General features: G+C 35.0%; 1 protein-coding gene across 1 annotated transcript; it reads left to right on the forward strand.

The window, feature by feature from the left end:
- Nucleotides 1–3,558: 3,558 nt before the first annotated feature.
- Nucleotides 3,559–11,613, forward strand: arr3a (arrestin 3a, retinal (X-arrestin)). The gene is made up of 16 exons (XM_052116102.1): nt 3,559–3,636; nt 4,654–4,685; nt 6,082–6,112; nt 6,262–6,322; nt 6,418–6,462; nt 6,602–6,795; nt 8,347–8,406; nt 8,489–8,565; nt 8,688–8,823; nt 8,929–9,013; nt 9,437–9,509; nt 9,797–9,934; nt 10,225–10,308; nt 10,814–10,837; nt 10,924–10,973; nt 11,097–11,613. Exons 2-16 carry the CDS (start codon nt 4,675–4,677, stop codon nt 11,099–11,101), a joined length of 1,074 nt encoding a protein of 357 aa, XP_051972062.1. The 5' UTR covers nt 3,559–3,636; nt 4,654–4,674; the 3' UTR covers nt 11,102–11,613.
- The last annotated feature ends 1,922 nt before the right edge of the window (nt 11,614–13,535 follow it).

Raw genomic sequence — 13,535 nt, forward strand, 5'->3', positions numbered from 1 at the left:
GTTTGGTCTCTCTCATGTTGATGTCCAAGACTAAGATTAAAAGAGTTTATCACAGTGTCTGGCAATTTTAGCCCTCAAACATGCCAGGAAGGTGCTGAGCACCATCCACATCTTTGAGATCCTTATTATTACCTAAAGGTCGGGTCAAAGGTTGCATGTCTTTACTTTATTTGAGTGACATCAGTTTTGTACTGGCGGAACATTCTACTAAAGAGGCAATCCAATCTCTGTTATGCAGTCCCATTACGGACAAAGTGGGAGTGTAGACAGATTAAGGGAGATTAAACTCTGAAGCAATCTGTGCAAATAGTGTCATTTTGTATCTTTACATCACACAATTATAGTAAAAAATGTTTTAGAGACAAGCCCACTGTTGTCTTTCAAGTGAGTTTGGAAGGGGTGGAGAAAAGGAAGGGAAAGTATGGTATGAGTGTCATAAATGGAGAGATCACGAATCAAAGCTTGATCTTTATACGTGTTACATACTTTGATAAGATATTCTTTTCACCAGGTTGAGTCAGGTAATATCAGGTATAAGATAGATTTGAAAGATATTCTACATATTCATGCAGAATTAAGGAAGTAAATGTAACTTTATTGTTTTCCAAAGAAAATTCCAATATATCTGGTTTATTAAATCTGGAAAGAGTGCATAGTTTACACATGAAAAGTACTAATTTATTCATTATATCTGCTGTATTGTGCTATTTGCCACTTTGTTGCCCGGGCTATGACCCTTTAACAATTGGCCTGCCCACTCCCTCCTTATACTGTAGTGTAATTACAGACACAACTGAGCAGGTGCTCGTGTAATTACCTTTGAGCTAAATCCTAAATCTTCACACTTTTAACTGTTAATGGAACTCTTTTTAGAAGTTGTTTAGAAGTATATATATATATATATATATATATATATATATATATATATATATATATATATATATATATATATTATTAGAAGTCAGAAATGTGCTGCTTTCAGAAAGGCTTGTTCTGTAATTGATAAAAGAATACACTTTATGGTGGTTGATTACACAATCATTATCATAGTATCCTAAAATGTATCATTTCATAATTTGTAGATATTTATTTCTGATAGATTAAAAAAAAAAAAGAGTTGTCCCAATGCCATTAATTCGTTTAATTGCATCAATTAATTAATCCAACTTTTATGTGTGATTTTTTTAGATTGTTTATTCAGCTTTTGTGATAGCCTAAATATATACAGGCTTGGGGAGTAACAGAATGCATGTAACGGGAATACGTATTCCACTACAGTTACAATTTAAATCATTGGTATTTAGAATACAGTTACATTCAAAAAATATTTTGATTACTGAAGAGATTACTTTTTATTTTCATTTGTTCCATTTCATATTTAGTCCTTTCAGATGGAAAACATTTATACATATAAATGATGCGATCCAAAGTGCATTTGAACAGCGGTGAAACACTTTCTTATGATGTGTTACATTCATATGAGAGAAGTAAGTACTGTAGAGGCACAGTTTTTATAGTCAAAACAAGTGAAAAAATCTACCAGTGCTGAAGAAGTAATCCAAAGTATTTAGAATATGTTACTGACCTTGAGTAATCTAACAGAATACATTACAAATAACATTTTACAGCATGTATTCTGTAATCTGTAATGGAATACATCTCAAAATTAACCCTCCCAACCCTGAATACACACACACACACACACACACACACACACACACACACACACACACACACACACACACACACACACACACAGTATATACTTAACTTAATGTTTTGACTTGAGTGTGGCTATTTTAGTGAATGCTTAGCAATAAGTGGATTACGCTCGACAAATGTCCTTATGGTGCCAATTCTTGCACCAATGAGACAGCCTAAAGGAATTGCTTTGGTTACTTGTGCCACGTGCTTGACACCTAGTATTGGTGGAAAGCTTTTACATTAAAATGATGTTGTGAGAATGCCATAACCTGGTATGAGGACACGGATGGAAGGAAAGGCTATCTCAATGAACTCTTGCTGCAATCAAAGTGGGATATCATAAAAAGTGAACATGATCTTACATATTTTTGTGCTAATAGCTTTTATGTGGGAGCATATGATTTCATAAGAACATCTTGTAAATAATAGCTAATATGTCTGAATAAGCAGCCCTTTTTATTATTATATTATGTTATATTATATTATATTATATTATATTATATTTAATGACCAGCATTCTACTCAGATTGGAAACTTCTAAATTAAGGTACAGTGTGACTGGCCTATGTTTAGCCATTGATCTTTGTTTTGACTTCCAAATTGTATTACTGGTTGTCTTAAATACTTTGAGAAGGTTGTTGTGAAATTTGACACATCGTGTCTAGTGTAATTCCATCAGGCAATATTTGTAGATGTGGTTGTCCTGAACATACAATTGTCAGAGTGTTCTGTTCAGATCAACTTTATTAGTTTGTATAGGGATGATTTACATTAATATTGGTAATATTAAACAAAGGAGATCTCTTTTGCTGTATTGTGTCTCTCCTCACTTTAATAAATCCTACATTTTGAAATTCATCAATACATTCATCAATTTACTTACTATACTAATAGTTATCTCAAATAAAACATTGTACTATTCTAGTATTAACTAAGTAACCATTACTCTCTAAATCCTAAAATGATGATTAAATAATAATAATTAAAGTGGTTTCGAGTACTAACTCAAAATGATCAAGAACTATATTGCGGCTTGGTGGAATACCAATAGACCCTTGCACTTTAATAAATTATGTAAGGGAACTTATGCAAAAAATAATGACTGTTATTTAAAAATGTGTACAGTTTTCATTCTTATGACTATTGTTGTTGATTTGTTGCAGCTGCTTGATAGGTATGATTTGTGTGAAGTCACCATTAGGGTGATCACTGTTACCTCTGGTAAATTCGGAGCCTGTTAAATTTAAGTCATTCTTCTCTACTCAATTGTACTTTACCTAAGTGCACTAAGAAGTACTGAGGAGACTCATATGTGCCATAAGGCTATCTGAGTTTCCAGTCATAATTTCCCTTACACTGTAAGACATGCAAGACATGTAAGATATTTAAATAATTAAATAAAAACAATGATATTTTAATCACAGATGAGTACAGTTTACTTGTTACTAGTTATTTTAAAGTGTAGAATACTGTTTACTCCTAGATCAAATGGCCAAATGTCACTTTTCACTTTTTTTCACAAGTCAATGACTTGTGACTCCGACTAACTAAATGGAACTTGTAATCTTTTCTCAATTCAAAAAGACAGTGCTGTATAATCTGTATTTAAATTTTTTTCAAACTTTGACATTGGAAACATTCTAGATAAAACCATTAAACATCAACCATAAAATCTCCCTATCCAGACGAAATCACCAATTCTTTGGTTTAATTCACCTTTTTATTTTAGAACCACGTCATAGCCAAAAATAGCAGGTTAATTGTTTAATTGGATTGCCAGAACGACAGCAGTGTCCAAAAGCCAGTGGATGGGGCAAAGGTCTGAGTATAAAATCTGGTGCCTCTGAGTGTCACCCGCACTCTCTGACTACAGCAGACGGGCTGCGGATTAACCAGACAGAGTCAGGAGATTGACGTATCTTCAGTGAACAGGTAAGAGCAAAACAGGTTCACATTAGGCTCAGAAACAAAAGTATTCATATTAGAAATTTTCCAAAGGTTGTGTTATCCCAATGAGGAATTGTAACTGTACTGTACACCAGAGGATATATCAATTGAATTTGTTTCCCCCTGTCTTCCTGTGCAGACACCATTAATTACATTTACACTTTTACGGATTATCACTACGCAGCAGGGGCTAGTCAAATTTCATTTAGCCTACGTATGTGACCAATGATTGGTTGCTTTAAGATTTTCTCTCTGTGAAGACTTACTCAATCAACTAAATTGAAGTTTGACAGGGATAACCAGCAGTGCATTAGGAACCACATGCTGAGCACTTGAGCATGGGGTTTACATTGGACAGAAGCACATATAGATTGGTAAAATTATAGTGTGTACCCAATAAATTGCTAATTATGCTATGCAAAACCTTTTGACAGCCTGTTAGATATTTTTAGTGTTTGTTATTTGTTGTTGAAATATTATAATGTGCCCAATATTTGCATAATCTCTTTTGGTTTTCAGTCCATCAGTTTCAGTCAAAACATATTCCTAGTTGAATGTAAGAAAAACCTTAAAACCTGGTTAAGTTTGCATATTTAGAGAGGTTTACAGCAGAGCATCTGAGTCCATTGGATGAGCAATGCCGTACAGGCTTATCTCTGTGCCAAGATTTGGCTCAGGGAAAAATAAGAATGATACTGTAATCTCATTGGATGAGTTTATCACTACATTCAAACACTCAAATACATATTATGTAATAAACGTACACACAGGCACAAAAGAGTGTGGACAGACACACAGTGTCACATGACATTTACAGTAGAGATGCATCCACATAAACACAATAACACACACAAAAAAAACTCACACACACTGTGAGAGAGTCACATTAAGACATCACCTTGACAACAAGCTGCACTTCAATTTAAAGACCATCAAAGTTACCAGTTGTTTCCAGATTTATCACTATTCACAAAATCCACTTTTCTATTTAATTCGTTTCAGAGAGAGGAAAAACCTTGTACGATGTCAGACAAGTAAGTGTTCTTTCCCGTTTACTCTCACATTTAAGAACTGTTCTACTGCTCACAGACAAACAAAACAATGTTGTGGTGTCTGTTTATTTATTATTTTTTTATTCTTTCTTTGATTTAATGATTTTGTTCTGCTAACCCTTAAAATGACTTTTCCCGATGTCAAGCAATGTGTTCGGATTGATAATGATATATTCAGTCATAATGGTAACACTTCCATTTGTTAACATGAGTTAACAACAATAGTTAACATGAACTAACAATGAACAATACTTTTACAGAATTTAATAATCTTAGTTAATTTGAACTTAAACATATACTACTACATTTTTTTTATTAAAAGTTGTATTTATTAACTCTAGTTAATGCACTATGAACTAACATGAACTAACAATGAACAATTGTATTTTTTTATTAACTAACATTAACAAAGATAAATACATTGTGTAACAAATACATTGTTAATTGTTAGTTCATGATACCTAATGCATTAACTAATGTTTAACAAATGGAACATTATTGTTAAGTGTTACCATCATAATATATAGTCATTCTGACTAAATAGCTAATTTTGTTGTAGCCACATGAAGCAAACTAAGTTACTAAACAAATCATGTTACAGTGTATCTTTTTTGTCTCTTGTTATAGTTATTTTTATAAATACAGACCAATCATGTTTTGTCCAGTACGTTACATACCTAAATAAATCCAATCCAAATGTGAGAAAACTTCTGATATCTCCAGTTCATCAGTAGACCAGTCATTATAGTAGTTTAGAAGCAGAACATATTTAAAACCCATTAACTTAGTCCTATGTCAGCATGTTCTGCAAACTTCAGAAGTTTACAATAAAACTTACTAAGTGGGAACATTCAGAGAAGTCCAACCTGAATGTGTAATAAGCCTGCAGTCACAATCAATTACCAGGCATCCACTTTGGAGTAAACACAAGCTGTCTGCATTCAAGGAGCCAGGATTAGAAGCACAGGGTAGCCCAGGGCTCAGCTTTAAAGTGTCTTAAAATACTAAGCCTAAACAATGTGATGAATACTAGGTGGCAAGAAGGTCACACCTGCAAATGTCAAATAAATTGCCTTAGGTAAATGTGCCTTAAGAGGTTAATACCCCTGGTAGGGCTAATAAGACAAGTGACCCTAGCTGACTCTTCTCTGACACCTTCTGCAACATATACATATAGTTGGGCTTTACAGATAATGGGATTCATTTTGGTAACACTAACTTGATCTATAAGTACACAATAATACTAATTGTTTAAATACCAAGTGTATTTAAACTGATGTTTTCTAAATGGTTGCTGTGCAAATGCCAATAAAGTATGCCATCTACCATATATCTTACTGTCTCCAAATTTTCCTTTTTGTTTCTTCTCTCAATCCAGAGTATATAAAAAGACTAGTGGAAATGGCCAGGTACGAACGAAATTCATGCATGCTGATATTTTCTCTTTTGTCACTTATTCCTCAAACTACTCTTGTCGATGCTTGCTTGAATTTCCATAGAACATTATGTGGAAACCCATTGGTTTAAACCACTGCTTATGACTCTTATTTCTCCACAGCTCACTCTTTATCTGGGGAAGAGAGACTTTGTTGACCATGTTGACACTGTGGATCATGTTGGTGAGAATATGTCAGCATTTCACACTGGTAAACAAACAAAAGTGTTGGCTGTAATATCCAATTGAAATGTTCTATGTCTTCTAAATTTTGAACAGATGGTGTGTTGAAAATTGACCCTGCAGACCTGGGGGACAGAAAAGGTATTGTTGTATTATTTTTAATGAAAGAAAAACAATATTTCAACACATTACATTTCAACAAAAAAAATAAAAAATACTGTAAACTGTAAATTGGTGGATTAATGGAAATCTGGAATCTATAATGGATCTTCCTATGCAGTCTGGATTCAGTTGGCATGTGCCTTCCGGTATGGTCGTGATGACCTTGACGTGATCGGGCTCTCCTTCAGAAAAGACATCTGGATTCAGCACATACAGTTGTATCCTGATGCAGGCCACAAACCCACCTTGACAAACATGCATGATACTCTCCTAAAGAAAGCTGGAGAGCAGGGTCATGCCTTCACTTTTAATGTAAGTCCTGTGCCAGTATTAACAGTGAGTCAGGCAGTACAATAAAACATAAAATTACTTCTAAAAATGAAAATTAACTGCATTAATTTGCATATATATATATACAACACTTTAGCAAGGCAGTGGTCGTCTTGGAGGTGTGTTTGGGGTCGTTATCATGCTGGAATACTGCCCTGCGTCCCAGTGGCCCAGGGGATCATGCTCTGCTTCAGTATGTCACAGTACATGTTGGCATTCATGGTTCCCTCAATGAACTGTAGCTCCCCAGTGCCAGCAGCACTCATGCAGCCTTAGACCATGACACTCCCACCACCATGCTTTACTGTAGGCAAGACACACTTGTCTTTGTACTCCTCACCTGGTTTCCACAACACACGCTTGACATCATCTGAACCAAATAAGTTTATCTTGGTCTCATCAGACCACAGGACATGGCTCCAGTAATCCATATCCTTAGTCTGCTTGTCTTCAGCAAACTGTTTGCGGGCTTTCTTGTGAATCATCTTTAGAAGAGGCTTCCTTCTGGGATGACAGTCATGCAGACCAATTTGATGCAGTGTGCGGCGTATGGTCTGAGCACTGACAGGCTGACCCCCCACCCCTTCAACCTCTGCAGCAATGCTGGCAGCACTCATATGTCTATTTCCCAAAGACAACCTCTGGATATGATGCTGAGCATGTGCACTCAATTTTTTGGTCGACCATGGCGAGGCCTGTTCTGAGTGGAACATGTCCTGTTAAACCGCTGTATGGTCTTAGCCACCTTGCTGCAGCTCAGTGTCAGGGTCTTGGCAATCTTCTAATAGCCTTGGCCATCTTTATGTAGAGCAACAATTCTTTTTTTCAGATCCTCAGAGAGTTCTTTGCCATCAGGTGCCATGTTGAACTTCCAGTGACCAGTATGAGGGAGTGTGAGAGCGATGACACCAAATTTAACACACCTGCTCCCCATTCACACCTGAGACCTTGTAACACTAACGAGTCACATGACACTCGGGAGTGAAAATGGCTAATTGGGCCCAATTTGGACATTTTCACTTAGGGGTGTTCTCACTTTTGTTGCCAGCGGTTTAAACATGAATGGCTGTGTGTTGAGTTATTTTGAGGGGACAGCAAATTTACTCTGTTATACAAGCTGTACACTCACTACTTTACATTGTAGAAAAGTGTCATTTCTTCAGTGTTGTCACATGAAAAGATATAATCAAATATTTACAAAAATGTGAGGGGTGTACTCACTTTTGTGAGATACTGTATATATATATATATATATATATATATATATATATATATATATATATATATATATATATTGTGTATATATATATGGGATTATTCAAACTCGCATCACCTTTTTAAGAAACACAGCTATAAAAAAAATTATTTGAATGACTTATATATATATATATATATATATATATATATATATATATATATATATATATACATCACATATCAATGTGCTGTACCTATATATATAATGTCACAAAATAATCTGCATTGAACTCCAAGTTTTTAAATAGAAAAACTGGTGTCTTTCCTTTGTTTCAGATTCCAACCAACCTCCCCTGCTCTGTCACCCTTCAACCTGCCGAAGATGACAAAGGAAAGGTGAGATTAATGAGACAGTATGAAATGATCTTTAAATAGAAATGCATTGGATGGAACCTGCTAATGTCTCTCGGTTCTGCAGGCTTGTGGTGTTGACTTTGAGGTCAAGGCTTACTTGGCCAAATCAGCTGATGACCCCGATGAGAAAGTTGACAAGAAGTGAGTGTGTAATTGGCTCTGATCTTTAGTTTTGTACATTGCATTCCTGTTAGGTTGCATGTATTTTATAATCATGTACAGAATTCTGACATGCCATTTTTTTATTTCCTCTCGCTCCAAAGGGATACATGCCGCCTTGTCATTCGTAAAATCCAGTTTGCTCCTGATAACACAGGATCGGGTCAGAAGGCAGAACTCTGTAAGAGCTTCATGATGTCTGATAAGCCTGTTTTTCTGGAGGCCTCTCTGGAAAAGGATGTAGGTTAATTTCTGAAGCACTTTATGCTTTCAACAATTTTGCCTGGATATCCCAAATCAGACATCCAGTATGTAACGTATGTGTCATTTTCCTTTCAATGGCAGATCTACTACCATGGCGATCCCATCCCTATTAAAGTGAAGGTCAAAAACGAGACCAACAAAGTTGTGAAGAAAATAAAGATTACAAGTGAGATAGATCCAAAGCAATTTCAAACAATTCACAACTATTGTAGATTTTTTAATTCACTTTTTTAAACGAATGCTTTTCCAATTCTTATAAGTTGATATGCATGCAGTTTGTGTGGCCTCATATTAATTTAGAGAAAATTCCAAATATTTGTACTTTTAAGAATTTATTTTCCACATAACCTAAAAATGAAAAAACAAAAAAGTTTCTAAAGTAATTATGACTAGTTACTTGACCTAACCCAAGATATTAATTTTCAACATTTCACATTTTTTGTTCTAACATCTTGAAGTCGACTACAGAAAAAGTTCATGGACATGTTAAAGTCAATATTAACTACCCATATGCAGTATTTAATTGTATATTTTCCTTACAGTTATAAAGTACATTGTGTAGCTGATGTTGCATCTGATATTCACACAGTTGACCAAACCACAGATGTCGTTCTCTACTCAGCCGACAAATACACCAAGAATGTGCTGTGTGAAGAATTTGGGTGAGTTTTATTTTCTTCGACAGAGATAAACATACTGCAAGTATGTTAAAAGCAGAGATCATCCAAATTTAATTCTGTCATCATTTACTCATCCTCGTGTTGTTCAAAACCTTTCTGTGTTTTACCTTCCGTAGAACAAAGAAAAGGAGATTTTAGGCAGAATGTTAGCCTCAGTCACCATTCACATTCATTGCATCTTTTCCATACAATGAAAGTGAATGGTAACTGAGAGGTATTCTGTCTAATTATTTATGTGGTATGAGTATCATTTTGGTAACTATCTGCAGGGAAACAGTAGAAGCCAATTCAAACTATGAAAAATCCCTCACAATCACTCCTTTGCTGGCAAACAACAAGGAGAAACGTGGCCTGGCGCTGGATGGCAGGCTAAAAGACGAGGACACCAATTTGGCCTCCACCACTATGTGAGTGTTTATTTCAGCTTCATACAATGCAATAACTGTATGCTCATGTGCTCGGCAACTTATTCACGGAGTGTGTTTAATGTGTGTAACACATAAGTTAACCATGAGTGTATGTGAATGACCTTTCTAGACCATACTCATGTGCAGTAGATATACAGTACATTGACCATTCAAACTCTTTATATTATAGCTAATTCTCAATACAAGAATTGGCAACTTATTTCTACAACTAGTTGTGTCATAAACATAAAATCACACTGTCTTTGACTACTTTTCCATCCCTTCTTCAGAATAAGGGGAGGTGTGGATAAGGAGATGTTGGGAATCCTGGTGTCGTACAAGATCAAAATTAACCTAATGGTTTCGGGTGGAGGGTAAGGGTTCCTTTCGAAATCAAAGAGCAGTGCTCTGTCCACCTTGTCCTTACAGGGATATTTCTCCCAAAAATGAAAGTCCTGTCATCATTCACTCACCCTCATGTCATTTCAGACCAATATGACTCGCTATCTTTGGTAGAAAGCAAAAGGAGATGTTAGCCGTAGTCACTTTTCACTTACGTTACATCTTTTTTCTATACAACGAAAGTGAATAGTGACTGAGGCTAACATTCTGTCTAATCTCCTTTTGTGCCACACTGAAGAATGAAAGGGTTTGGAACAACATGAAGGTGAATAAATGATGACATTTGATACAGTATTATGAGTAGTGAGACAAAAGCAACTGATATTTTAATTAATATTTCAATTAATATTTAATTTTTTACTCATGCCAAGCTTGTAATAATATATAATGACATTTTAAAAGTCTTGAAATTCAGTATACTGACCTACAAGTGTATCTAAATCTGTGTTGTGCCTTTTTCTTTCTTTTTTTTTGCAGTCTGTTGGGAGGACTGACAGCAAGGTAAATTCAAAACAATTAAAACAAACACTTAAAATGAAAGGAAATCCTTATTTGCATGAATCTAACCTGTACGTTTTCCCTTTCAGTGATGTCACAGTAGAGCTGCCTCTGACCCTGATGCACCCTAAACCCAAAGGTAAACAAATACATTATGCTTTATTCTCATTGTTATTCTCATGATGCATGGCAAGTTGACAACGGCAGTACAATGATCAAAGGTCTACCTCTCCCTCTCTCTTTTCCTCACTGATTATAACAGATTGAATGCCCTTACAAGATTCCACAAGACAGATGTTACCCTTGGATACATTCCCTCAGCACTTTCACAGAGACACCAGAAGAAAATGTTGCATGCTCCCCATGAAGCAAAGGAGTATCAGAAACTATAAGGAATACCTTGCAACAATCATAGAAAACACATCAGTATGAGTTAGCAAAGTAGAGCTAGAATGAACGTTTTAAGCATAATCGTAACCTTAAGACATATATGTAGTGTGAAAGGTTGCTTTGAGATACTCAGTCCAGGAATAACATATCACTTCTCTGAGAGAGTGCTTCCCAAGGGTCACAATCTTATCCATAAATGAACCAATAGGTCACAAAAAGTGTGTCTGAGTGATGCATTTCATAATGTATGGAGGTTAATCACCTCATTATGTATGGTTGTGTTTTGGCTAGACTTTTAAACCAGCATATTTAAAACATGTAACTTTGCAGTAATGTGTTTTTTTTTTTTTTTTTTGTCATGTTTGGAATTTTTGACTCTTGAGATATTGTACCAAATAAAATACCTCTAAAACCTCTTCCTTTTACATTTGTGTTTACATTAATTGCTAGAAATGATCAAACATGAATATATTTAAACTTTAGAGAATTTCAAAGAGAACTTGCAGCTGTCCATGGTCCGGAGCACAACGCTGGAACTGATGAAAACAGGGCAGTTACAAACCACTGTTTTTTTATTATTTTTAGACACACCAAAACTTTAAATTTGTCAGAGCTTCAAACTTTCTGCAGATTCTTGGTTAATGACTTGGCACATAACCACACTGTAAAAAGAAGTGTTAGGTGGCTCAGCACCTAGTGTAATGCAAGCTAGTGTTCCAGTACTGTATTTTTGTGGGTATTTTTAAGGTTAACATTTTATTTTTAGTGTAAAGCCAACCAAAATCCTCTAATTGACATTTTATGTTAAAGAAAACAATAAATACATCTGGCCTGAGTAAGTTAGACCAACAGTGTTAATTTGGGCTGCCACAACTAGTATTACAGATTTCCCAGGCCTTTATTTAATTCTCTGTAATTACATTTTGGTGACCAAGACTCCAGTGCAATATTTAGTCGAAGTAAAGTAAAGAGTCCTCAACAGTGTCTGGATTCTTAACTAACTCTTGAAGGTCAAAGTACAAGATTAGCTGTTAAGATTATGAGTAGCGATGGATATCTACTTTCACACGTGTAGTTACAATGTCTGTGGGATTACTTGTTGGCAACACCTTACAATAAGATGTATAATTTCACATCAGTCAACACAATAGTTAACACAAACAAACAACGAATAAAACTTTTGTAGAGTTGATCAATCTTGGTTAATACTAATTACTCACTGATTTTTGAGATAAGGGACAAAACATGCCTACCATACAAAAGTAATCTTAATGTTAAAAATCAAGAAATTCATAATAATAAAATTACTGGAAAAGTTCAATCTAAAGGAAATGTGTATCTTCTGGGCATTTATTACTTATATTTTTAAATAATTTCAATAGAAATTTTAAAAACGCATGCTCTATACTTGGAAGCACATGTAACTTATCCTGTCCTCAGCAAGAGGTCACAATGTTAAACTGCCAAATAAGCAAAGTGTTTAAAAATTATGCAAATTCATAAATATACTGTAAATATCATATGAAAGGTAGGCATCTGTAAGATATCAAGCAATATATAAAGTAAACTTAAATTATATTTTCCATTAAAAAAACTGCCTATCAAACTTTGCGTCAACTCTGCATCAGATTTTTTTATAATCCTGAATAAAGCAGACAATGTCATGGTCAGCTATAACTATGAGTACCCATTTCCCACTTCCTGCTCATGGTGGATGCAACAGTAGGACACGCGGCCTAAACAAACAATGTTTAAGTCTGTGCAGTCACAGCTTCAACATGTCAACTCCATCATTCCCTGTCATGTTTATTCTGTTGGTTCCTGTTTTTCATGTCTTTTATTTTGAAAAGTTTGTTCATGTTCCATGCCATGTTTTGTTCCTGTCTCCTTGTCATGTGATCTTCCTGTTTCCCTCCATGTTCATGTGTCTTGTTTTCATTGGTTCATTGTTAGATTACTTTGTTATCAGTTCTAGTTTGTCATTGGTTTTAGTTTATTGTCTTGTTATCTTGTTTAGAGTTCTGTTTGTTCATTGGCTTTTGTTTCCCCATGTCCATGTATTTAAGCCCTCATGTTTGCCATTGTCTCTTGTCTAGTATTGATGTTTGTTTGGTAACACTTTCAAAGTTCATGGCATGTTTAAGTCATGTTAAGTCTAGTTTAGGTCAAGCCACATTTATGTTTAACCATGTCTAGTTTAGTTCTCATTTAAAGTTAGGGTTTTGTATTTCACGTTTATTTAATACAACTGCACTTTGGTTCTACACATTGTCTTCGCCATTGCCAGCTACAACATTATATTCCCATTATA

This window comes from Xyrauchen texanus, chromosome 43 (assembly GCF_025860055.1).
Source record: "Xyrauchen texanus isolate HMW12.3.18 chromosome 43, RBS_HiC_50CHRs, whole genome shotgun sequence".
Lineage (NCBI taxonomy): Eukaryota > Metazoa > Chordata > Actinopteri > Cypriniformes > Catostomidae > Xyrauchen > Xyrauchen texanus.